Below are 24,311 nucleotides of genomic sequence, written 5' to 3'. Positions count from 1 at the left end.
ACACCAGAAAAGCACAGAAAAAACAAGTGAACAGCAGGCAGGTCAAGAGAGTCAGTTTCACTGTCAGAAATCAGAAATGACACCCACTAAAGGGTAAATCCGAGAAATTCAGCCAGACAAGCAGCAATTCACACCAAGGTTATGGCTCCGTGAGAGAATGGGTTTCCATTTTCATAATAAACACAACATCTAATTGCTTTATTGTTGGCGGTGCTGCTGCCACTTTAGGTTGTATTTGGATCACATGATGTTCGTCTCGGCCACATAGTTGGTTCAAACAGCTTTTAATCAAGAGCTCAATTCGATTTTCTATTATCTCTAGGACAAAAACAACAGCAACAAAAAAATCCTAACAGCACAGTGAGCTGTGTTTAGTATAAATAAAAAGAAGTGTTGTGCTTTAATGTACTCACTGTGGGTGTGTATAGTGTCCTCGGAGCAGGACGGGGTGGTTGTTTGGGTGCTATAGCCGCTGGAACAGTGCAGAGAATCTCTGCTGCTTCTCGGGGCGTCAGAATTCAGCGCACCCAGTGACAATGCCAGCTGATCCTGGGCCAAGCAGTGCTAAAGGAGTGAAAGAAGGAGACGGATGAGGTTACAACTTTTCAACTAACGAAAGATCTATATACTCCCGCAAGATCATGCTTCTCATTCACTGTTGACCATCCAGCGGTCAAAGCTTCTGTCCAAAGTGACATCCGCAAAACTTTTGTCAAGCTTTTGAAAGTGTGGTTGGAGGACAGGGGGTGTTTGTGCTATTTTATGTAAATATTTTAAACGTATTCAGCATTAATTTTTAGCAACCCTTTTATTTATTTATTTATTTTTTTATAATAAACTACTTTGGATTGAAAAGTGCTATAAAAATAAAATTCAATAGCAGAAATAGGACAGAAAGGCATTTTCTTGGCTCATAATCGGCCTTCGGGATTGTGACGAGGTAAATAAGCACAATATAGTAAAGGCAGTGCATTTAGATCATAATCATGAATAAAAATACGTTTTATTTAACGTTTCATTTTTTAAAGTGTTAACATTCTGTAAATGTTTTCATTATTTCCAGCCAAATCAACTTGAGACACCAAAAATTCCTCTATGGAGGAAAATCCCTGTAAAAGAGCTTTTGCATATGATCGACCTAGCTAACAAACAAAGCTAACAAAGTGGCTCACAACTTTGTTAGTTTTGAGACTTTTTAATAATCTATGCTCGTCCTCTGCCTCCTGCTGGGTTATCAATATGCCTGCATGTTCAGGGCTCCAGGTAAAATAAGTTCAGGTGTCTTTTAATTCATAAAGTCAATTAGTGATGAATGTAATTTGAGTATTTGGAACAAGTTTTTTTATTTATTTATTTTGCTTTAGAGAAAAACCACAGAAGCAGCCCGCTCTGAATGTCATCTTTGTAGTTTTAACTCCATGACTGTCAGACTCAGAACATCACCTGTGCGTTTAACCACAGGATGTTTGCACAAGAACCACCAACCACCTTTTAGAGCCTGTTTAGCACCAAAAACACCAGTTCACCACAAGGATCTGTATGCTGGCTGAGAACATCAACTGTGACAATTTCACACAGATGAAATACAAAGAACTTCTCTTTTTTCCCCGAAGCAATTAAACTGTCACAGTGGAGTGCCATAACAGCACCTCCTGGTTCTTCCTGTCACTCCCTGAAAGCAGGAAGCAAGAACATGGGAGGACAAAGAAAAGGAGGAAAGCAAAACAGACAAGGTACTGATAACAGTAGAAAGAAACAAAAGAGAAGAGGAGCCGCCATAAGATTAGGGGTGCAGATCATTTTAGTCCTCTGATCTCCTGCTGCCCTCTGGTGGATGATTTGGTTATTTTAAAGATCCAATTCCGCTGTTTTTGAACTCTATAATATACCATTGAAAATACACTTGCATGCATTTTCTGACTTTTATTTATTATGTTTTGTTTTAATAAACAGTTTTTCTTAGTTCATAGACTGGATCAGTAAACAAAAAATATAAACGTAAAATAAACTCGTGTCTTCAGGGATGTTTAGTACAGCATTATTTTACTTTAATATTTATCATTAGTTTTGATTTTTAATTCGTTCTCGTGAATTTTTTTGTTACAGTTCCATTTCATTTCAGCAATTTCCACAGTGGTTTTTCTCATTTTAATTCAGCTGTTATTAGTTTGTGGGTTTTTTGTTGTTTTATTTAAACAGAAATTTAAATACATTCATGTATTGTTTTGTATTTTTCTTTTAATTTCTATTTATCTTTTTATTAGTTTTTCACTTTAGTGTTGTTTGTTTGCTGCTACAGCTTTGATGTTTAAAAATGTTTAATATTTTGGGTTTTTGTTTTAACATTTGTGTTGTGAGTGTTGCAGGTTTACATTATAATACACAAACAACCCTCCCAGTCTCAATAAAGATGGCATCAATTCCTTCCGTATGCTTTCCAAGCAAACACAGTTTGTTTGTTGTTTTTTAAATTATTTTAGACAGCACACAAATACTGTTTCAGTTAGTTTCATGTAGACTGAAAGATACAGATGAGATTTTACAAGAACAATCACCAGAATCCAAATATGCTTTCTGTGGGTTTTACCTTTCCAGATGCAGACATGGCGCGAGCTCGCTCTCCATGTATGTAGGCATTGTGTGGAGGGGCCAAGAGGCCGTTCTCCGCCCCTCCAGTTCCCCCAGAGGCCAGCTGATTGGTGGACCCAACTGAATCCTGTCATTAAGAAACCAAGTCAGAGCGGATCAAAGGTACAAATCATCAAATGTAGAATCACAAATCAACCGCAGAGAGTACAGAGAGTATAGTTCTGTTCAGCCATCATAAAAGTCTCTGGTGGAAAGAAATTGACAGAATATACATTTGTAATAAAAGCTTGTAACTTACATCCATGTCAGCACAGCCATCAGTTTTAATCAGATGTGTAAGAAACAAGCTCTATTTTCTATATATCAGACTTGCATAATGGCTGCTGATGTTAGACCATCAACACGACATGTTAGCAGTTCAGCCAGCGTTTTACTGAGAGAAACATCACACAGAAAATACTTATTTGTCATTTTAAAAATATCAATAAAAGTTCCTCATTCAACAGCAACATGAACCCTTAATGATTTTGTTCTTTCTCATGTAATTTTGAGATAATTTCCTCAATTTTAAACATAAATTTACATTTTTATTACAGGACGACTGACAAGACACCACTGACAGCAATAATGACACCAGTTTAAAAGGCCATTACGCCAAAATTCAAGAACAGAAAGGGCGTCTTAGCGGCGGGAGACAAATAACAGGTTTTTGAGATAAGGAGAAGGCTTGCTTTTGAGGTGGGATGAAGCAATCGTGTTATTTATTAAATAACAGTGTTAACAAGGAAAAAAGTAAAATAAATATGTCACGTTTGGCTTTGTGTAAAGCCATTAGTGGACGGGTTTGATTTTTTTTCTCTTTTTTTAAATAAAACAAATTATTACATTCACTGCTACTGAAAATAAGGAGTGGGATGTTATGAATCTTTTAAATGTCCAGGTGATCGTATATCAAAAATATATTATGGGCAGTTTTTTAGAATTCCTAATCCAAAAATCCAACATCAACTAAGCTAAAATGACCACAGCATTTCCAGCTAAACTCCTGGCTTAGAGAAAGCAGTCAGGGAAGAGACCTGACTTTTTTTTTCCTTAAAAAAAAAAAAAAACTCTAAAGAAGTGTCATTTTGAGTCTAAAAGCTATCAAGAAAAGTAAGGTTTTTTTTAATTGAATATTAGTACAGTACTTAACTGTAACACATAAATCTGAAACATAAGCATAAAAAAGTTGACACAAAACCACTTTTAAAGAGAATGAAAAAAAGAAAAGAAAAGACACTGATAAATAAACAAATACTGCAAATACTCACACAATTACAGAGTCCCTAGAACTGTACTTGTGAAGGCTCAGAAACATTTTTTATGGAATGGGATCAAGAATTACGTCTAAAATTACAACAAAATGGATTTGAGATATGAGATCCATCCTGGGACACTGAGGGTGGAGGAGGCCGTAGACAATTAAAGGTGAAACTGAAGGTGTGAGCTGATGAAAAAATGTGGAATTAAAAAAAAACAAAAGAGGTAAAATAGCTGGAGCCAATGTGACATTGAAACCAGATTCACACCAATGGAAGACAAAAGGGTCAAAATCACAGGACGGCACTCGGGTGGTCGGGAGGAATGTAATAGTTATATAGTTTTTTCCTCACAGTTTTCAAATCCCTGCGGCTAAAGCGGCGACTCTCAGCGGGGCGGTGGCCATAGCCAGCTGCGTAACCATAGCGACCACGGCTGCCGTGACGGCCGAGGCGAGAGGGGGAGTTCCCTTCGCTGAGAGATCGACCGCTTTCATCGCAGCCGGTGAGCAGATAGGGGGAGGAGCAGCGCTACACACAGGAAAGGGTTAGAGTGGCATGTGTTTGTTTTTGTTGTTACTGTTACAAGCTTTTATTTTGAAGATCCTTAAAGCTGACAGTGTCATTTTAAAATGTGGATGAAGCCTGAAGAATGTGGAGTGTACAGCATTGCAGGAATGGTATATTTAAGTGAAATGCACCTTTAAAGATATTGAAAATATTTGACCAGAATTTGCTTTATTTATTGCGGAAATTTGATTTAAAACTATAAAGTATATAAGTTTGAATGAAATAAGAGTATCTTAATATCACTGATGTACAGTATATGGCTAGAAATCAATGGACAGCCCCAAATGCTACACTTGTGATTTCTGGGCATTAATCTGCTGCTAACATTTGCCCACATTTGTTCCCATTCAGCCAGAAAGGTTTTAAAGTCCAACAATGAGGTTGGGGGATCTGGCCTAAAGCTGAGCGCACACACACAACTGTCAGGCTGATTTTAAATGCACTTTGGAAGCGTCGGCCATAAGCTATTTAAGAAAGATGGACATAACCACCGTGCCCTCAGCTATATTTTGCATTTTGAACTGTCAGTACAGCATTTTTGGTGCTGCCATTTTACATATATACACCTTTTTTAGCCAAATGTTAAAATATTTGGACAAGAGGATGAAGTGATTCTCTGTTAACGTTAGCAAGCACAGTATGGATGCAGTGCAGAAAGTTCATCTGAATTAGAAGGAAGTTGCTTTCTACAATTATATAAGAAAGATTTACCATTACTGTCCTGGAAATAAAAAAACTGAGCTAAAAGACACAGGAGTGTGTGAAAAGGGATGACCATGTACTTTTGGCCACATAGTGTACAATATATTCTTAACAGTATTTTTGAGAACAACAGAAATAAAATTGTTGTAACAAAGGTTAAAAAGTGCGTTACCTGCATGTGTAGTCCATCCACAGCACAGCTGATAGAGTCCAAAGAGGGAACATGTCTCACTGATCCTGACTGGTAGCTATGAGGCCAAGACACAGAAAATAAGAAATGAAGAAAGAAAGAAAGAAAGAAAAAAGCAGCGACTGTCTGGAATGTGAAAATCACATAATAAAGAACTTATTTAAGAATTAAAAGCCATAAACACTGCAAAACACAACAAAGTGAAAGAGGAATGAAGTTGCTGCTATAAGCTCAGTGAAAGTTTGAAATGGAGCCGAAAGCCAGTAATATAACACGCTTTGTTGTGATTGTCTGTTTACACTCTCATCCTGGACATCTCGAGTTATCACCTCTGCACAACGTGCACACTCTCATGTGCGTCAGTCATAAAAAGGCACGACTTTATGACTGTAACTGTCCAATCTGACACTTTGATTATCACAACTCAGAAAAATATGTAGTCTGAGCCTGGATTTAACTTTGACTTGCATCAACTTGCACAGAAACAAAGTTTAAGGTGTGATTTTTAAATATAGTGCAGTACACACAGTAAAGTTACAAACACTGTGACAAAACATCAAAATGAAAAGAAAGCAGCAATGCACACTGATATTATTAGAATGTGAAATGAAGTGATATGAAATACTGTATGTTGTAAACTGATATCAGCTTTGGTGTGTAACCCACCTGCTGATGCTGCTCTTCCTGGAGAGAGTGTTACTGGGAGAAGCTGGAGGTGTCTGATAGGTGTAGCTGAAATCAGAACCTTTAAGGTCCAGGATCACCTGTAATACACACAAAAGACAGCTGTGGTGTTTTTCCTTTTATTTTCCAAAGTTGGGATGTTTCTACTGAAGGCATAAAGCTCAGAAATACAGGAAGTGCTGAAGCTGGAACTATATTCAGTGGTGGATTAATACACATTTGCAACTCCAGTGGGTATTACCAGAACCAAGTTAGTTAATGACAGTGTGGGTCAAAATAAAATACAGCGTGTAGTTTTTTGGACAAAGATGGGTCTTCGCAGATAAACCATGCTTTGCATACATACACAGCACTTTCAGTAGAGCCAATCACTGTTGGTCGTAGTCTTTTTCTGACATTTGCTGAAAATAAGACACAAAATAAAAAAACAAAACATCATCTGCCTTGAAATTGCTAATGTACTTGGGCGGGGCCTTCCAGGCATATTAACAGCCACCTAAATGTTTCTGGCAGCTTGAGCATTTTTTATAATCTGTCAGAGAAAACAATGTCTTCACTCTTATGTTGAAATTTAAGGTTCTTTTAATCTTTTTCATTCAAGGGGGAAAAATGAATTTTTTTATTTTTAATGCAAATTCGTTTTTTTGTTGTTTTTTTAAATGACAAGGACCTGCTGATTAAATGGTTTGTCATGCTGGGCTACTTCTTTAGAGAAGCCCCACCTCCATGTGTTGAATTGCTTTGATCTGCAGTAAGCGGAAGAACCACAAATCATAACCTGTTGCAAAAACTGATCTGTGTGCTGCAACATTAAGTTCACCAAGGTTGCAGAACAAGAGCTACTGTCAACTTGTCACAGCACTTGGCAATTAAAATATTTGTGGATGAGAGTCTCCCACCACAGAGAATCCAAATCTGGGGAAAACAGAGTAATAGCACTAAAAGGGTAATATTAGGCCTGCAGAGGGTGCTAGAGAAAAACTGAGAGATCAGTAAAGATGGAGAAGATGGTTAAGGTACCTGCTCGCTGGCTGGTGGAAGTTTATTGGGTTCAGCTGTCAAGTTTGTCAGATCTTCCAGAATGGTCTGCAGGTGTGTCACCTCACCCAGCATGTTGATCTCATGGTCCTACAAGACAAGCTCCTTTTATTTTACTTTGCCAGATTAGAAAAGTCTGAAAAAGTCTTGTTCTGTATCCCTCTTTCACACACAGACACACACACAACTGACCAGCACAGGCTTCAGCATGCTGACAAAACTACAGTATCGAGCTCTTTCTTCTATCAGTGCTCTGCACACAGCTCGCTTCTCGGTGTCCTCCAGCACAGCGTAGCGCACATTGACGTCCTGCAGCGCGTTGTCCAATTGTCCCCGAGCTTCATCCTTCCCTAAAACACAAACAGGAGGAACTGATGGTAGATCGGTCCAGATGATAGAAATATATGGAGACAGCAGAAATGTCTGTAGTCCAAAGCAATTCTGATATCTTAGCTTCATGATACAAATCACCAGTATTACACACACACTCCTGGAACAATGATGAGAGGACAAGAGTATGTAGAAGAAAAGGCTCATGATAGAGCCATCGTACAGACGGATGATGGCCCTAAACGTACAGCAAACGCAACTCAAGAAACCCTTAAGGCAAAGAAATTGACTTCTCCACTTCAGCTCATCTAAAAATGTTTTTCACTGCAGGAGGGAAAAACTGAGGATAAAATTACCACAAACAAGCAGAAACAGAAGGCAGCTGCAGTAAAGATCTCAAAAAGAATCCCAAGGAATGAAACAGCTGTGTGTGGAGGAAACCACACAGAAACTTTACATAGAAATTCGTGCAAATGAATGATAGGCATCGTTTTAGTTTTCCAAACACTTTTAAACCTGTGAAAAATGCTATGTTTAAAAACCATCTGTAATTTTGTAACAGTATATACATTTATTTTGTGTAAAACCCATCAAATGAAAGCTGTGAGTCTGCACTTAATTACATTATCACCACAATGTTTCCCACTGTTTAATTTTAATTTGATTCGGCGTTAATTTGTTTTTCGAAAAATGAGGATATTATGCAAATGTCCTGATGCTTGATTACACAACAGTGAAAAAATTCCCACCACGCCATCTGTGGTAAAAACTTTCACAAATCCATCCTTAACGTTTTGATCAACTTTCTACTGCAATATAACAACCAGCTAATGTTAAATCTAAAAATATTTGCTTTTGGTGTATTCATGGTGTGGAGGCAGTTAACCAAAGCAAGTATCACAGTTCTTATAAACAACATTAACATTAACATCTCTTCCTTATAATGAGCAATACTGTGTGTGAAGGAAACCACACAGGCTCACAATGTGTTACCCATATGCTACCACCAGAGGGTAGAACAGCACCACATAAAAGCAGTGAAGAGACACATGCAAACACACACACACACACACACGCAGTCAGCTGTTTGTCACACACCCTGCCCGGCCTTATGTTCAGCGCACACAGAAGGATAAGTGCCTAAAATGTGAAAATTAGTATGGCAATGTAGGATTTCCCAGCTCAGATTAAGAAGACTGAGCGTTTTGTCGTTAACAGGCATCTTGCATGCTTAGAATTCCTTCAATAACGTGTCAGTAAAAGGCTCTGAGTAATTGAGGTGCTTTAGAGTGGGATGGAATTTGAGTTTGAGGAAGAGAAACGGACATTGGTTTCCCTTTCTCTGACTCCTTTGATTTGATTTACTACATTGTTTACTGGACTCTATGCCAGCATGTGAACCATACCAGGCTTGTCACATGAGTCATGAGAAGCCCTGAAACCCAGCTCACCACTGCAACAACCTCGAGTCTTTGTTAGACAATAATAGCCTTCACAAAGCTAGCCATGGGACAGTTCAGGAGTGATCTGCCTTGAAGATGATATTTTACAGTTCTGTCATCACCATTTTAGCTCTTATTCCTCCCTGTAAAGCAGACTGGGTATTATGCTTAGCTGATGCCTAAACCCTGAAACCTTTCTAATGGCCATTAGGGAATAACTCCTTGTTAGTCCATGACAAAATTACCCTATTGCTCTATAAACTTAGGAAACACTTTCCAGGTGAAACTCTGATCTCAAATGCTGGTTTCGAGTGTTATTAAAACCAAATTATATATATTTTTTACATTATGGTCCTCATTTGACTCACAAAGTAAGATAAAGCAGCTGGCCTCTTATGAGTGTGTAGTATCCCCTAGTTTCTCAATTAGAAAACAACAAGATGGCAACTGTAAAAAAAAAAAAAAAAAAGTCTGCTTAAAGTTTCACAACAAAACTTCGGTAACTAATGGGTGGCATCATCTTGTCTTAATCTTTGATACAGAGTCTATTCTTTTACACCGCCAGCCATTAGACCTGAAGAGGGCACATTAACTGAGATAAAGTGAGCAAAGGCTTATATATGAACAACTGAATTCAAATATGACACACAAAGTGCTGAATTGTGTTAAATGCCAAGTATTTGGTAGACTGAAATCCTAACGTCCTGGATCCTTGATTCAAAAAGCATCAACTTTTCTCCAAATTTATTCAGTCTGGTGCACTCCAAGGTTCCAATATAAAGATTACATACAAAAAACAATCCATTTAAATGCTGCATCAGCTTTCAGCTAGCTTACAATGTGCCAACTGCATCCTGCACCAGCACACACGGTCATGGCTGTTTTTATGAATATGGACTCGTCACTGACAATCATCAAAATGTAATTTTTGCCATTAAAAAAACCCCAAAAACCAAAACACTCCTGAATACACACTTTTGAGTCAAAGAACTTTTTTTTTTTTTTCTCACCAGCTCACAGAAGGCTCTGTCTCTTCAGTGAACTGTGATCAAATCCGTTCCCTCATTTCTTTCTTTTCCACTCCAAACTAACAGTCTTCATGCCACACTGACAGGCTGTAGTATAAGGTCAAAGCTGCATAACTAACAGATATTTCCACGCAAGATTCTCAGCGTCTCTCCACTGGAGCCCACAAGTTTCCACATCACACTTCTGTAAGCTGCACACTGGACCTGCTTGTACCTACATGTGCTAAACTCATTTAAGGTGAGTGCAAAGAAACTTTCCCCTTTTCAGCAGACAAACGTAAAAACAGCCTTCTGGTGTCAGAACCGGCACATACGTCATTCTGCTGCGAAGTTCAAACATCCAAGTGGAGAAACAAAAAGCAAAGCACATTTTTGAGACCAAATTCTTCAGGATAATTTTCAGGATTCCCTTAAGAATCTGACCGATTTGTTGCACTAGAAAGATTCTGAAACTGAAGTTAAGCTAAAATCACTTCAGGCAATCTGAAATGGTGTGTAAAAGACATGACTTAAATGTTTTATGGCATTTATAACACATGCTCCATGTGTCGCCACTGTGAGCACAAAGAAAGTCAATGTCAGTGCAAACTGCTCCTCCACAAAATTCAACAGATGTTTGATGTCACCAAAGCAATAAGGATTATTTCTGAACTGTGAATCATTCAATGTTACTGGAGGAGGAGAATGTTACAAAAACATTTCAAAGGATATGGGGGAGAATGTGACAGAGCAGAGATGTAACCAAATGAATTTTAGAAGCAAGTCTTGTCAGTCCAAAGCTCCTGGGTGGATTATTTATTTATTTCTTTGTTAAAGGCAAAGGGTCAGTTTAAAAACCTTTTCCACTATAGTCTAGATTTCTACTAGAGATATGTGAAGTCACAGTATGGCTGCATTAAAAGCTCAGTACAAGTGACAACACAATCAGTATCTGTGGCTCATCCCCACAACGCAATGATCTCAAGCCTTTAAATACCCTCAAATTAAGAGGCAACCCCCTACACTGAAAATTGAAGCGGGAAGTCTGCCTCCACAGACTTGAAACTTGTATTAAGCTCTACTTTCCACATGCTTCAGCACAACACACTCTTTGAGAGCAGAGGGAGGTTAACTACCAGGTTTAGTGGTACAGAAAGTCTCTCATAGATTTCCCTTCAGGAATAATTAAGTGCCACTGAGGAATAACAGAGTCTGTAGGTGTAACTGTTTGGTACAGTGTTGTCTGGTCTGAGTCTGGCGGTTCAGACCCACAGGTAGAGAGGACAAACAGAGTTCTGACCTGCAGACCACCCAACTGTGGAAACAACCACTGGATGTAAAAATGAAGCCCAGAGGCGGTGAAAGAAGTTTTCAAAGAATTCAAAGTATCATGTTTTGCAAAGCAGCAGCTTTCATGTTTCATACACAGTTTCTTCATTTTATTTTAACTTGATATTGCTCAAAGAATATCTATATAGTCTCTGACACTTTTATCTGTCAGCCTTAGATGAATTTTAGTTTGAGAACCTAAATGCAGGTAAGTTAACAAACACTATCAGTTAGGATAGATGCCACTGGGCTATATGATATAGTGAGTATTTTCATACTGACTACATTTTATTTGCAATATTTTCTTACTGAACTCCATCACTTGCAAGCAGATGATTGTTTCAAATGAAGAATTACAGCCATCTAACATCTCATATTACAGCTCACAGCCACCTGCAAAATCCCACAAACTGATCCCCGGGCTTATCTGTTCACCAGATTTCTGTTCAACTGTTCTTTAACAAAGCTTGAAATATTTTTCCAGCAAACATGGTGCAAACAAGACCTCTTTCAAACTTCAACAGCGAGAAGTAGGAAAAACAGAGACGGGGACAGCAAGTCCTGTGAAAAACAGTGAGAAGCAATTTCCACAGCCAAACACAAACCCACACACACTGAAGACTCTGTGCAGACGTTAAGCTCAACCTAAACACAGCCTGTTCCCTCAGGTGTGTGTGAGAGCATGGAGAAGACTGAGGATAATTTCACGTTGCTAACAGAAGCTCAGTGTCCGCGTGTGCTGTTAGTCTGACTTCTAGGCTCTGTGGAAACACACACAGGCTGCTGTTTCTACAAGGCTCCAGCTCAACACCCACAAAAACACAAAGACCTGAACTCAGAAGCTCCATCCTGCAAATTCATGCCGTTAAAGCAAAGCTAATTCTCACCAGCTGGGAGACATAATGTAAAAACACCTCATGGATGCTTCCAAATGTAGCTCCAGCTTACCTCAATGCATTTGAGAATTTGTTCCTGTGGCCATTTTGACATTAATTTTCTCAATCTCTAGATTTTTATGGCTTAACAATGTATAACACACAAACGAAAATGCCTCAGGCAAGCCAAAATCTAACAGAGCTAAATCTAAATTAATTCTACTCAAGTCACACACATGTAACCTGAGAAGTTAATGAGAGGAATCTTTTTCCTCTGGACTGCACTTCCCTGTAATCATCTGTCAGTCAAACAGTATGAGGAAAGAGGTCACTTATCAGTGTGTGGAGCTGCTTCCACACAAGCTGCAGTGAATATTGTCTTTGTAAACTGCAACAGCATGGCTGAATAGTGCATTTTTATTTTTGTACAACAATAAGACTTAATGACACAAAAGAATAGACTAAATCAGGCCCCGAATACATATATAATGCACAGTGGTGGTGCAGCGGTTGCAGTAAATGCAAGGTTAAATAATGAATGATCAGGCCCCATCATATCTTATAGTATCATATTATCTCTGGAGCACTTAACTCTCTAAGTGCAGCCTTGTGGCTCTTATAGTTTGCAAAGTAGAACTAGTTGCAGAGCTTCAGCTATCAGACACCTCTCCTGTGGAACCAGGTCCAAGTCTGGCTTCAGGAGACAGACACCCGATCTACTTCTGAAAATAGGCTTCAAACTTTCCTTTTAATTTACAGATAAAGTTGGATCAGGAGACCTTGAACCATCCCTTAGTTATGCTGCTATAGGCTCAGACTACTACTCTTTTCACCGCCCGTGTGTTTATATGCTGTTAATGCATGTCATTAACTTTTGTCTCCTCTTTCCTTTAATTTGTATTTTGGCCTCATCGCTCCATGATCCCATTTCTTTATCTTTCCTCTTACCCCCAAAACCAGCCGTTGCACAACACTCCCCCTTTACTGTGCCTGGTTCTGAAGTGTCTACTTATGTCTACTTACTAAGTAAGATCGTGTGACCATTGGGGTTTTCTCACTAATATTGTAGGGTATTTATCTTCCCATATGTTAAGTGCATTGATGTAACTGTTGCTCTAAACTGCTGCTATAAAGATCAAAAATATAAATACAAATACAAAAGTGTGAAAAGGTAAATGCAGATGTGGAAGATATTCGTATTACTGTATACAACTTTACTAATTGTAAAAAATACAGAATCCCAAAAGGAAAAAGCAGCTGTGGGCAGCTATAAAATGAATTATTCTTTGTATTAAATGCAATTATTGTGTCTAAAATATGGTTAACCAGATTCCACATCAAACTTAAAAAACGAACATTTCTTTGCTCTGTGTCACTTGCAGTTTTGTTAGACTTTAGAATCTAAAAATCTAACAAAACTGAAAATTGAAAATAAAAAAGGACATGACTGTCATTTAACTTAATGTTTAAGATTTCTCCTAATCAAACTTTGCTATTATCATTTGTTAGTGGAGTTCATCTGAAAAATTCCTCATAGTGCCAACAGTAACTCAGCTCAAGTATGAATTCAAAAACCTCCCAGCCACCACTACATCTTCCATGGACCAAAAATGTAACACAATCTGAAATGAACTCCTAAAAACATACCCAACTACACACCCAAGGAATTAGACTTGAGCCAAAATATGATCTGTTCACTCAGAGAAAGCAAATCCAACCTGGTTCTTGGGTACTGGAGGCTTAGCAGATCAATTAAGACCTCTTTAATTATATCCATATATTGATACCATCTCTCATTATTTAGTGCAAGGTTATTATAGCTAACTAGAACTAAAACTAGTGTAAAAACATCCATGCTTTTTAAAAAAAAAAAAAAAAAAAAAGGGCCCGGGGAATAACCAAAATGACTTTCTCTGCACACAAAGGTAAAATAAAAAAAATATAGAGGACAAGTATTTAGTTTTATGAAGACTGTTCAATTTCAACAGCTTGTAATGCCAAATGATGCCTGCAAAATAATTTTGAAGCACAATGACTAATTTTGATGCTGATGTCCAGCTGCTTTTAAAAGCTTACTCATTAAACAGTCTAGACCATCTGCGTCACATGCTGATGATGTCTTTGGTGTGAGACAGGTGGTTAGGCAGTTTTAGGTGATGTCAAAGGTTTCTGCAGCACTCTCCAAGGCAGGTTGAAACCAGCACAAGCTGTATGCAAAAACTGTCTGGATATTCAAATGAGGACATTTAACGTCCTTTAACCTCCCTGCTCTTAATCTCTTAAATCAACTCGCCTCCTTTTTACCTCATTGTTCTTGCTGTCCTTTTACCTTACTCTGCTTTCCAGCTCTATCAACCTCTCATCTTTATTATATTCTTCCTTTGTCCTCACTATTTTCCACCATCAAATACTTCTCTTCACTTCTTCGACATCTTCAGCCATGAAGCTTCGCTCGATTCTCTTACACTCTGGATTTTTTTTTAACTCTTGCCTTTTAGAGCAAAGCAACAATACTGCTTCCTCCTCCTGCTGCTCCTCACTATGAACGTCGTCATCCCCAGCGTCTGATGGCATCAGTTATTCTTTCCACCTCCATCCATCCATCCATCCATCCATTCGCTTCCGCTTATCCTTTTCAGGGTCGCGGGGGGTGCTGGAGCCTATCCCAGCTGTCATAGGGCGAGAGGCGGGGTACGCTCTGGACAGGTCGCCAGTCTGTCACAGAGCCAACACACAGGGACAAACAACCATTCGCACTCACATTCATTCACACATTCACACCTAGTGGCAATTTGGATTATCCAATTAACCTATCCCCACAAGCTGCATGTCTTTGGACGGTGGGAGGAAGCCGGAGTACCCGGAGGGAACCCACGCAAACACGGGGAGAACATGCAAACTCCACACAGAAAGACCCCGGCCTGATGGTGGAATTGAACTCAGGACCTTCTTGCTGTGCGGCAACGGTGCTAACCACCGTGCCACCGTGCTGCCCTTTTTCCACCTTTTATCTTTTATTCCATTTCCAGAGTTTACATGTCACATTTTCTGTCTCAACTGTCTTCTCTTTACAAATCTCTCTACTTCTCCTCTTAATGCATTTTTCCATTATCCATCTTTTTTTAAATACAGTAAACACAGCTGAGTCATAGAGATGATGACTTTAACCCATCACTCTCATGCTCTTCCTCCTCCTCTATTACCAGAGCAACACAAGGATGTTTAAGTTTATCAACCACGCAAGATTTGTTTAATCTCCCTTCATTTCCTACCCTCTTCTGTATCTACATTTTGTTATAAATTAAGTTTATATTTCTCGTGTTAAAGAAAGCACAAACACAAAGCAAGTATAAAATGTATAAATATAAGGCTGGTGAGGTGGCAGAGGCAAACGTTAGAGGGCAGAACGTTGAACCAATAATAAAATAACATAATAATTTCCTAAAATTAACTATTAAAGTCTAGTTAACAATCACTGATTACAATGCATTATGGAAAATAAATGGTACAGAAATAAAAGATGAGACTACCTTTTAGAAACTGAAGTAACTTCTACTATCCTGATTTGCATCTGTATAGCTCACAGAATGGCTATTTACATGTAAAAACCTCCTCTAGGCCTAAGGGGCTGAGGCAGTGACCTTCTTGTGCTTGGAAAATTACCAGAAATTCAAATTTCATGGCAATATCTGACATTTCCTCGACATCTTCTGCGCTGCCAACAAACGCCCGTGAAAAACAGCAATTTGAAAGTGCTGTTTACTGATGAAAACACTTGTAATGCAGTGAATCATTGCAACTTCTACAACTTAACCTCTACTCAACCGAACATGTTTTTAGGTAGTAGATGACATGTAGTGCAACTTTTAAAATGTGAAAACAAGTAAAACTCGAGCTATGAACTAGTGTTGACAATAAAAGACATGACATCAATTTTCTAAAACACTTAAAATCACCTTTATGTCTTATTTATGTTTCCCCAATACTCTTCCCATCATCTGCCTCTCTCCCACACGCACGCACGCACACCAGTTGTAGATTCCCTATCCGAAAGTGGTTAAGCACCACATAATGATAGACTGTACACATTCACACACAGAGAATCATATGGGATGAGATGATTAGTGAAGGAACAGATGTTTACCGTTATGAGGTCTTCCTTTAATTCAAACATACATCAGCAAAAACAGACTACAAAAATGAGCCTGTGAGGAGGAGGAGGAGGCAAAAGATGATTGCACAGCGAGGAAAACTGCTAAAAATACAGGAGTTCAACATAGTTTCATGTAGGTGTAACTATGATACAACAATATCAATGTCTGGACTATGATCGTGCAGAAAAAATCCAATACTGCAAAGCTTCACTGGGAACAAGATTGAACAAAAACAACATCTTCAATACAGCTAATCCATAAAATGACAAAACGCAGTGGGCTTTATTTCTGTTTAAGACTCCTTGTACCAACAAATGGCTCAGCAGTTAGTCTCTCAGTCTGTCCCTACTTATTATATGGTGTCTACACACACAGAGAGCACTGTACAGCAGGATAATTATAATGTGAAGCCCTGATTGGTGACTGTTTTGGTGCATTGTGCAGGGGAGGGAAAAAAAAATGCTCTCATGTGCGTGTGTGTGTGCTCTGTGATTACGTGGTGACAACATGTGAAGCTGTGGTTCAGTCTCTGTCTTTGAGTTGCTTTTGCTTACTTGTTTACTTATGGTCTCTCGCAGCTTTGCAATTCTCATAGAGAGCGTACAGTTCATTCAAACCTCAATTTCAATTTTTGCAGCCTTGTCCATCATTTCTATAAACAATTACTGCATTGGACAAGCTTATTTCAAAGAGAACTTTATAATACTTTCAGTGTTACAGTAAAACATGGGATGATTAGAAACACTGCCAGCCTTGTCTATATGCTTGTCACTTTCAAACTGACCTACATTCAGAGAAGCTACATTTTTAGCATCAACTTGATTAAAGCTTTTTAGCTTTAGATAAAAATTTCCCGCATAACAGCACCAGCTCAGGGCGGATACGTGAGATCTGTAACTTTACATATTCAGCACAGCGTTATCATTACAAGTAGAAAGCACAGCTGAAACCATAGACCCAAGCTGTAATTAACCCAAACTTTTCTTCAAATGCTCTGACTTTCTACTGATCTTTTAGACTGCCTGAAACTAATGTGGTCAGTCATTTTGAGCTCAGAAGTCAGAATAAAGGGAATGTTGCAGAAAAAAGACAGAAAACAGAATTAAGGACCAAAAAGGAATAGGAGTAGCAGAAATGTGTTCAGGGATGTTAAATTCACAGGCATCACTGTTTACCCTGGGCGGGTCTGCACTTGTGATGTGTGCTCAAACTATTTTTCTATCTTTGCATTTGCCCATTGGATTTTGTAGAGCCACAGGACAGAGAAGATATTTGTATAGAGGCCTTGAGGTTGCATTTCAATCTTCGTGTATGCATGTATGTTTATGAATGCAAGCGTGTGCATTTGTGGCATTTCTGTTTTGTTTTGTTTTTTAAATTTCTTTCTTTCTAGCATACAAGGCCTTCTGCAGTCCTTCCTAGCAAGCTTTCAGTTTGTTTGGTAATGGGATGTCAAGGCTAGCTGCAACCATTGCAACTGCAGGGTGTGTTACTTTGATAACCGGGGAGGGAGTGGCACAGGTATCTGCCTGCCAGTATGCCTGGTTTCTGGCACAAGTCCAACTGACAAGCCTGGAGTCAGACCTCAGGCCTCACTGTACAGAGGCTGCTCTCACAGTATTTATTCAGTGAAAAAATATTGGCAGATTTAAAATAATGATCAATTACAAAATTACTATAAGCACAATAGCTGACTATACCCCTCCATTTTGGGTAGGGAAGACATTTAATCTCATATTGACTGTGCTAAAAGTGGCAATTACCTTACTGTCGTAAGGTAATTGCAGCAAGCCCCAAATCAAACACAAGCAGTCCAAGAAGCACAAAGTAAGTGGAAACAAATCCACGTAATTCTAAAGTCAAGACCAACAAGACCAAACAAGATTAACAAGCCCGAAGGAGATACACCCTGAGATAAGATCAAACAGTCGCAAGGTAGCAACAACAAGCCCCATGTCAACAAGTCATTATTTACCCCAAAGTCCGAACACAATTTAAGGAACAACAAGTTCCATCACCATACAGGCCAGGTCAATGAGAATTTCTAGTGCAAACCTAACAGTGCAGTTTTAGTACTACAGATTATTTCTAAACCCAATAAAGTTAGGTGTATCACATTTGATAGATGAGTTTTTGAGACCACTATTTCTCCAGATGCTCCAAATTAGTACAAAGAAATAAGCAAGGGTGACTGTTTACTATTGATATTTGCGGGGTGAGACAGTATTTGAGTTAAAATGTCAAAACTTTGAAAGAGCTAATTTTTTTATATACTTAAAACCAAAGTGGTGCATAGTTGTTCTTTTAATACATAAATATGTTTTAAGATTGGGTTTTTCTTGGGGCACAGATGACAGAAGGATGGCCATGAAATAATCCGTCAAAGAGCTGAAAACACTCATGTTAACACAATGAAGGCAGGATCGAAAACATTCATGTTGTTACTACAGAGATTAGCTCACTGTGGAAGATGGCTTACATATATAGAAGGTGGAGCCTTCTATGAATAAGCTGTAATATCTCCATGTTTTACAACTTGTATATACACATGGGGAAAAAACTGTTTTGTCCTTTTCTTGTTTTCTGTTGTCTGAGTGCAGCTGAAAACCTGCTGGAGGTGAAATGAAGGTGGTGATTCTTACCTTTCTTCACCTTCTTCTGCAGTTTGATGGTGTCTGAAGATTTCTTCTTGATGTCTGCTCTGGCCTTCTTGTACTCTGAACCACAGGAAAAAGCAGAAAGTGAGGAAGCTTTTGTCTTTGCCTAAGTGTCTGTGAGTGCGTGCTAGCCTGTTGACATACCTTTGGCGTGGTCTTTATCCAGCTGACTGGCCACTTTTTTCCACTCCTCCATTTTCAACTCAAGAGGTGTGATGAGACCTTCTGAGAGGGACCTGAGGGCAAAAAGAGATATAGACTCACTTTATAAAACACTGTGCCGAAACATTTTTTTTAAAATAATTAACACTGTAAATCAAAAGAGCACTTTAGTGAAGTTCCAATAAGGGCCTAAGGGTACATCTTTCGCCATCTTACAATGCTGTGATTACAGCCATTCCCCAACTACCTGTGAATGGTACTCATGGTCATTGATCAGTGGGTTTTGGTCAGTGGTTGTTGATCAATGGTCATGAGAATTTGCATAATTATGATTAAGGAACTGACCTCCCAGCCCATTGTTCCTTCAGTGGGCTGTTTTCAGTCATTATGCAAATGTACTGTTTATAAGATTTGGGGGAACCTGCAGTCAGCTGAGACTGAAGAAGTCACTTGGATGAGTGACGAAACGTTTCTTCCACAAAACGCTACGTCCAGATGAACAGAATCAACTTTTGGAGATTTACTTTCCTGGATGATTGAGAATGAATCAAGATACTTATAAATTGACTTTTGTCCATCCGTTTACAGTAACTAAAGGAATAGTAAACAAAACTTTAATTACATGTTGACCAGTGCTCTATCAATTTTAAAAATACCAGCAATTGTAGGTTCTACTACTCAGCCTCCTAGTAGATACATCTATGGTATCAATTTTAAAATCCTACATCATCTTGTTCTTGAGTTAGCGCATTCATAAGGTTTTCAGAAAACGTAACCTCTAACCAGAGGTCAGAAGTCACTGAGATCCAAAATGTTTAGTAGATGCACCCATGGTATCAATTTGAAGCGCCCATATCATCTTGTTCTTGAGTTATCGCATTCACAAACTCAGTGTGAGAATTCAATGCTTTTATACGCTCATGTTACTGTGGATATCTGGAGGAGAGAAACTGCACCAAACGTCTTTGTGATGAAATTGTATCGATCTTTATTGATTTACTCTTTATTTACTCATGGTTCACACATTTTATTGAGTAAGACTGGCAACAAGTCATCAATTAAAACCTTAAAATCAATTCTAAAATTACATGGTAATAAGAATGATAGGAATAAGCTGTACTTTATGTAGACTTACATGTATAACAGCTTTCAAAATAAAAGAGGAAATAAAAGCATCCATGACCATCTCTAGATTTCCTTTTTGTATAAAACTGAGCTGACCTTACTGAGTCTCCGGAGCTGCCTAAAACATGACTGAACATCTGAGCTGACAAGCTTTTTGTGACTGAAGTGATCAAAAATGACACCAAGGTTTTTACAATACGGCCCCATATTTAGTGAATGAGAGCCCAAATGTGTTTTGGTATATGTGTTAGGTGCTTCCATTGTACTGTTTTTCATAATTTAAACAAACTGGCCACACCCTACAAAAGCAGTTTACAACAAACAATCTGAATAGTAACTTTAATCTAGACTTCTTTTTCTTCAAATGAGTGGTTCAAATAACTGAACTGGGAATCTGTGCCTGCGTGCACTTGATGCTAAATTATGTGCTGCTGCTGTGTCTTTACTATGAAGCTGCTGAGTTAAATATTAAATAAGGCTGTAAAAGCACAACTTTATTACTCAGTAAGGGACAGAATAATTTAACCTGAGCATTACCTCAGCAGGCTGGAAAGAGACAACTTTACAATTTAATAATGCAGCTGTTATAGCAGATATCTGCTACCTTTAAATAAGATGTTTTCTTTAACATTCTCATTTATATAGATGAAAGAAGATGGAAGAACAAAACTTGTAGGGGACTCCAGACAGGCAGCACAGGTACACCTAATAATGTGGCTTCTGAGTGCATGTGCCGTGATCCGCATGAGACACAATATATGCGTCACTGACTGACACCTCTGCTAATGACAGCAGACAGTAATGACAGGACAGCTGTAATGTTGCAGTGACAGTGATAATGGGTGAAATCAGGATAGCATACAAGTCCAGCTTTCTCACACTCCCTCACACACACACACACACACACACACACACACACACACTTTGTGTTAACATATGTCTGTTGGAAATAATTACCCAATTCCCACACTGCCTGATAAATGGTGTCACCGCACCATCATTCAAACCTTCACCTGCCTTACCTCCTTCCTACATAAAGATTATATTCAAAGCTGTGTGTGAGTGGAGGGTGAGAATTAGTGTCTTACGTGGTAAACAGCTTAAGTTTGGACTCGATGCTCCGGTGTCTCATACACATCCTGGTTAGCGCTGAGCCTATCTCCTTGGTGGCACCTGGAACAATCAGAAAATAACTTATTTTTAAAAAGAAAAAAAAAAAAAAATCAGAATAGAGTTAATTTTAAAGTGCTCACAAAATTTAATAATAAAATGTAAATAAATTACATTCCGGTATTTGGCATTACGGTATATAGCTTATATAGTTGTTTTCTATGAGATTAACTGTACAAATGGATACAGAGAACCACAGGAGTTATCAGTCACGGCTCTATTGATCTATAATTCCTAACAAGTGTTAGTGTTGTTTTTTTAAGGGTCCAACACTGCTGATCAAAAAACACAAGAGGAGAAGAGCAATCTTCCTTTCAGGACATGATTCCTGCACCAAGGAATTCTTTTCCTTTTTTTTAATCCACATAAAAACAAAAAGCTTCAACCAGACCTGACGGAAAATGAATTAAAATAACACAGAACAACATGTTTTTACAGTTTTTAATAAAAACAGTAAAGATATCTTCACCCAAGCATTTATTAATTTATTTTTTTAATCTGAGAAATAGTACTTTGTGTGAGAAGCACAGTCAGTGGCTTTACTGCCTGGGACTGATCATTGTTACGGATGGAGTCCACCCCCACGCTTAAGTTTCCTGTCTGAGTCAGGAAAAACCCATCTTAGCTAACTAGCTAGTCCAGCTCTGTGGTCTTCAAACATTTTTGTTCAGAGGCTGATCATTAAGGAAAACCAGGATTTGCCAGTAATGCAAAAAATCTGTGTGTTCATCAATACGCACACCTGTTGCTATGCATGCTCTTAGCATGAATTAAATAAATTGACATGTAATCCACATTATTAGAGAGATTTGGTTGGATTTTGTTGGTATTTGCTGACTGTATATTTGTGAAAGACATCAAAGGAGCTGCTGAAAGGCCAGACATAAGACAGAGTCAACACCTCTGTCAGTTTAAAAGGAGCTCTTATCACTGCGATTTTACCCAGATGACTATCATCAATGTGGCGACTCTTATTTATTTATTTTTTTAAAGCTTTTTGCTGCTGCTGCTGAAAAACCAGTGAAGGAAATCTAGATCATAACCTAGATCATTATGAGCAGATGACAGGATATCTGTCAGGTTTTTGTATAACACACCACCTTAAACTTTCTATACTTCAAAACAACGTAAGGGCTCCAAAAATCTAAAGGTTTCTGAGCTCGGCTGATCTAAATGATATCTCTACATGGAACTAAACAGAATTTCCACATCATGATTTTGAGTGTCTGGCAACCCTTGCAGCAGCAATTTATGTCTAATTGTCCAGATTTATATTAACATACGTAGTGAAGACATAGAAGGACTTTGACAAGCGGTATTAAGTGTATTTATGTTTCGCCAGTAGAGCTGAATTTGCTCATTAAGTTGCAGTCATGACAACAGACAAAAACTAATCAATGAAAATTATCAACAAAATCGAACATGTCATAAAAAAGCTAAATGAAGTTTAAAAAGTCTAGTAAAGAGCTTGAAACATACAAAAGCTAAATAAAATAAAAATGGTGAATAGAGTAAAACTGTAGTAGAAAAAAATTCTGAGATGAGTAAATGAGTTGTTGCCCGTAGCCTGCATGATCTGTAAAACACAAAAACAGGAGCTGAACTGAAGCTCTTGAACATTGTAGCAGTTTGTGTGAGGTTGTTGCTTCATTAGAGGCTATTTGGAAATCAATCGGATTAAAATCTTATGACGAGTGGTGTAATGTGTGTTGAAATAATAGGTGTGTGTCTCATTTTGTTAAAAAATTATGTAAGAAAGACACCACCTCCTTTAATAACCAGTTTGGGTTTATATGATGTTACAATGTTAGCTTCATGCTGAAATGCCCACAAAAGCATGACAAATGCAAACACAGCCAGGACACATTTAAACACACTGACTAATACACATTTGATAATGAGCTTGTGTGCACATCAGGAGGTTAGCTCTCTCAGTCTCTTTCTCCATCTTTATATCATTTATAAAAGGTATTCCCCATTTTGCTCCCACTTTAAAGAACAATGATCTGAGTGGGTGAAAGCCCAGAGCTGTGATTTTTTCATGTTATGAATCAAGACATCATATATGAACACATCCATTACAATCTCCAAACCAGAAATAGAGAGAAGTGTTTGCATCTGTTAGTTTGATTGTATATTTAGGCTTGATGTAACACTATGTTTGCAGTAGGGATAAATACTAGAATAAATACCAATAGATGCCAAAATACTGAAAAGGCAGTGGTACTTGTTTTTCTTTGTTACCATAGTACCAAATGTACTGAGGTGACAGTTCTTCTAGAAATGAAACAGGCAGCGTACAGCTACAAGTGTTGTAGTCCAACTTTACTTGACGAAAAATAAAAAGATACCCCACAAGAACAGTAAAAAGTACACGTAGAAAATGGTGATTGGTGCAGCTGCCACGACAGCTCTGCTGCGACACACTGATAAAATTGATAAGGAAGGTTGAGCTGGCTAGGGAAGTAATTTGCATTTTAGGGGGAATGACCAAAGGGGTGAAACTGATTTGCAAAAGGAAATATGCAAATGATTTTATCGTGTATTTTGGATCAAGGGAGGAAATACTTACAATTTAGCAAAGCACCTAAAAGACCGACATCCAATATATATGTTTTCCTGAAAAACATGTTATCATTTTGTTTGAGACAGCTGGCACTGCCGCTGTGAAATCAACTCTGCTCCATAGGCTAAATGTTTGCAATGCCTAGTATTAGATGCTTATGATAATGTAATGCAACTATAATATTAGCAAACTATCCTAACATTTCCATTAAAGCCTCTCCAACAAAATGTAATTAAAGATCTGCCACTGCGTCTATGTTTTAAAACAAGCTTTTAATAAAGGAGTTTTGTATGTGGGATGATCACTTTGTTTTGGTATCAAGTTTGAGTGTCATGATTGAGGATCATGTAATTCTGGTGGAATTGATACTGACTACAAAATTTCTGGTGTTAAGACATCCCTAGTTTGGAGAGACTTTTTTAT

At 38.2% G+C, this 24,311-nt stretch overlaps 1 protein-coding gene across 3 annotated transcripts in view; it reads right to left on the bottom strand.

Annotated features, from left to right (window-relative positions):
• mtss1 (MTSS I-BAR domain containing 1) overlaps nucleotides 1-24,311 on the bottom strand; it is a 72,510-nt gene that overhangs the window by 3,271 nt on the left and 44,928 nt on the right. For 2 of the 3 annotated variants that reach the window (XM_085457220.1, XM_085457221.1), the window contains 10 exons: nucleotides 21,241-21,325; nucleotides 19,010-19,101; nucleotides 18,851-18,925; nucleotides 7,264-7,421; nucleotides 7,054-7,161; nucleotides 6,016-6,113; nucleotides 5,332-5,407; nucleotides 4,242-4,418; nucleotides 2,588-2,716; nucleotides 414-564 (listed from right to left, as the gene is read on the bottom strand). In XM_085457220.1, the coding sequence (XP_085313346.1) occupies nucleotides 414-564; nucleotides 2,588-2,716; nucleotides 4,242-4,418; nucleotides 5,332-5,407; nucleotides 6,016-6,113; nucleotides 7,054-7,161; nucleotides 7,264-7,421; nucleotides 18,851-18,925; nucleotides 19,010-19,101; nucleotides 21,241-21,325 (1,149 nt within the window). The remainder of the gene's footprint in view (nucleotides 1-413; nucleotides 565-2,587; nucleotides 2,717-4,241; nucleotides 4,419-5,331; nucleotides 5,408-6,015; nucleotides 6,114-7,053; nucleotides 7,162-7,263; nucleotides 7,422-18,850; nucleotides 18,926-19,009; nucleotides 19,102-21,240; nucleotides 21,326-24,311) is intronic. The other variant, XM_085457222.1, reaches the window with a different exon arrangement.

This window comes from Copadichromis virginalis, linkage group LG5 (assembly GCF_057382275.1).
Source record: "Copadichromis virginalis isolate Kocher_CV1m ecotype Utaka linkage group LG5, C_Virginalis_male_GT1.1, whole genome shotgun sequence".
NCBI lineage: Eukaryota > Metazoa > Chordata > Actinopteri > Cichliformes > Cichlidae > Copadichromis > Copadichromis virginalis.
The sequence above is the reverse complement of the archived record's forward strand: the minus strand, read 5'-3'. Positions and strand labels throughout refer to the sequence as shown.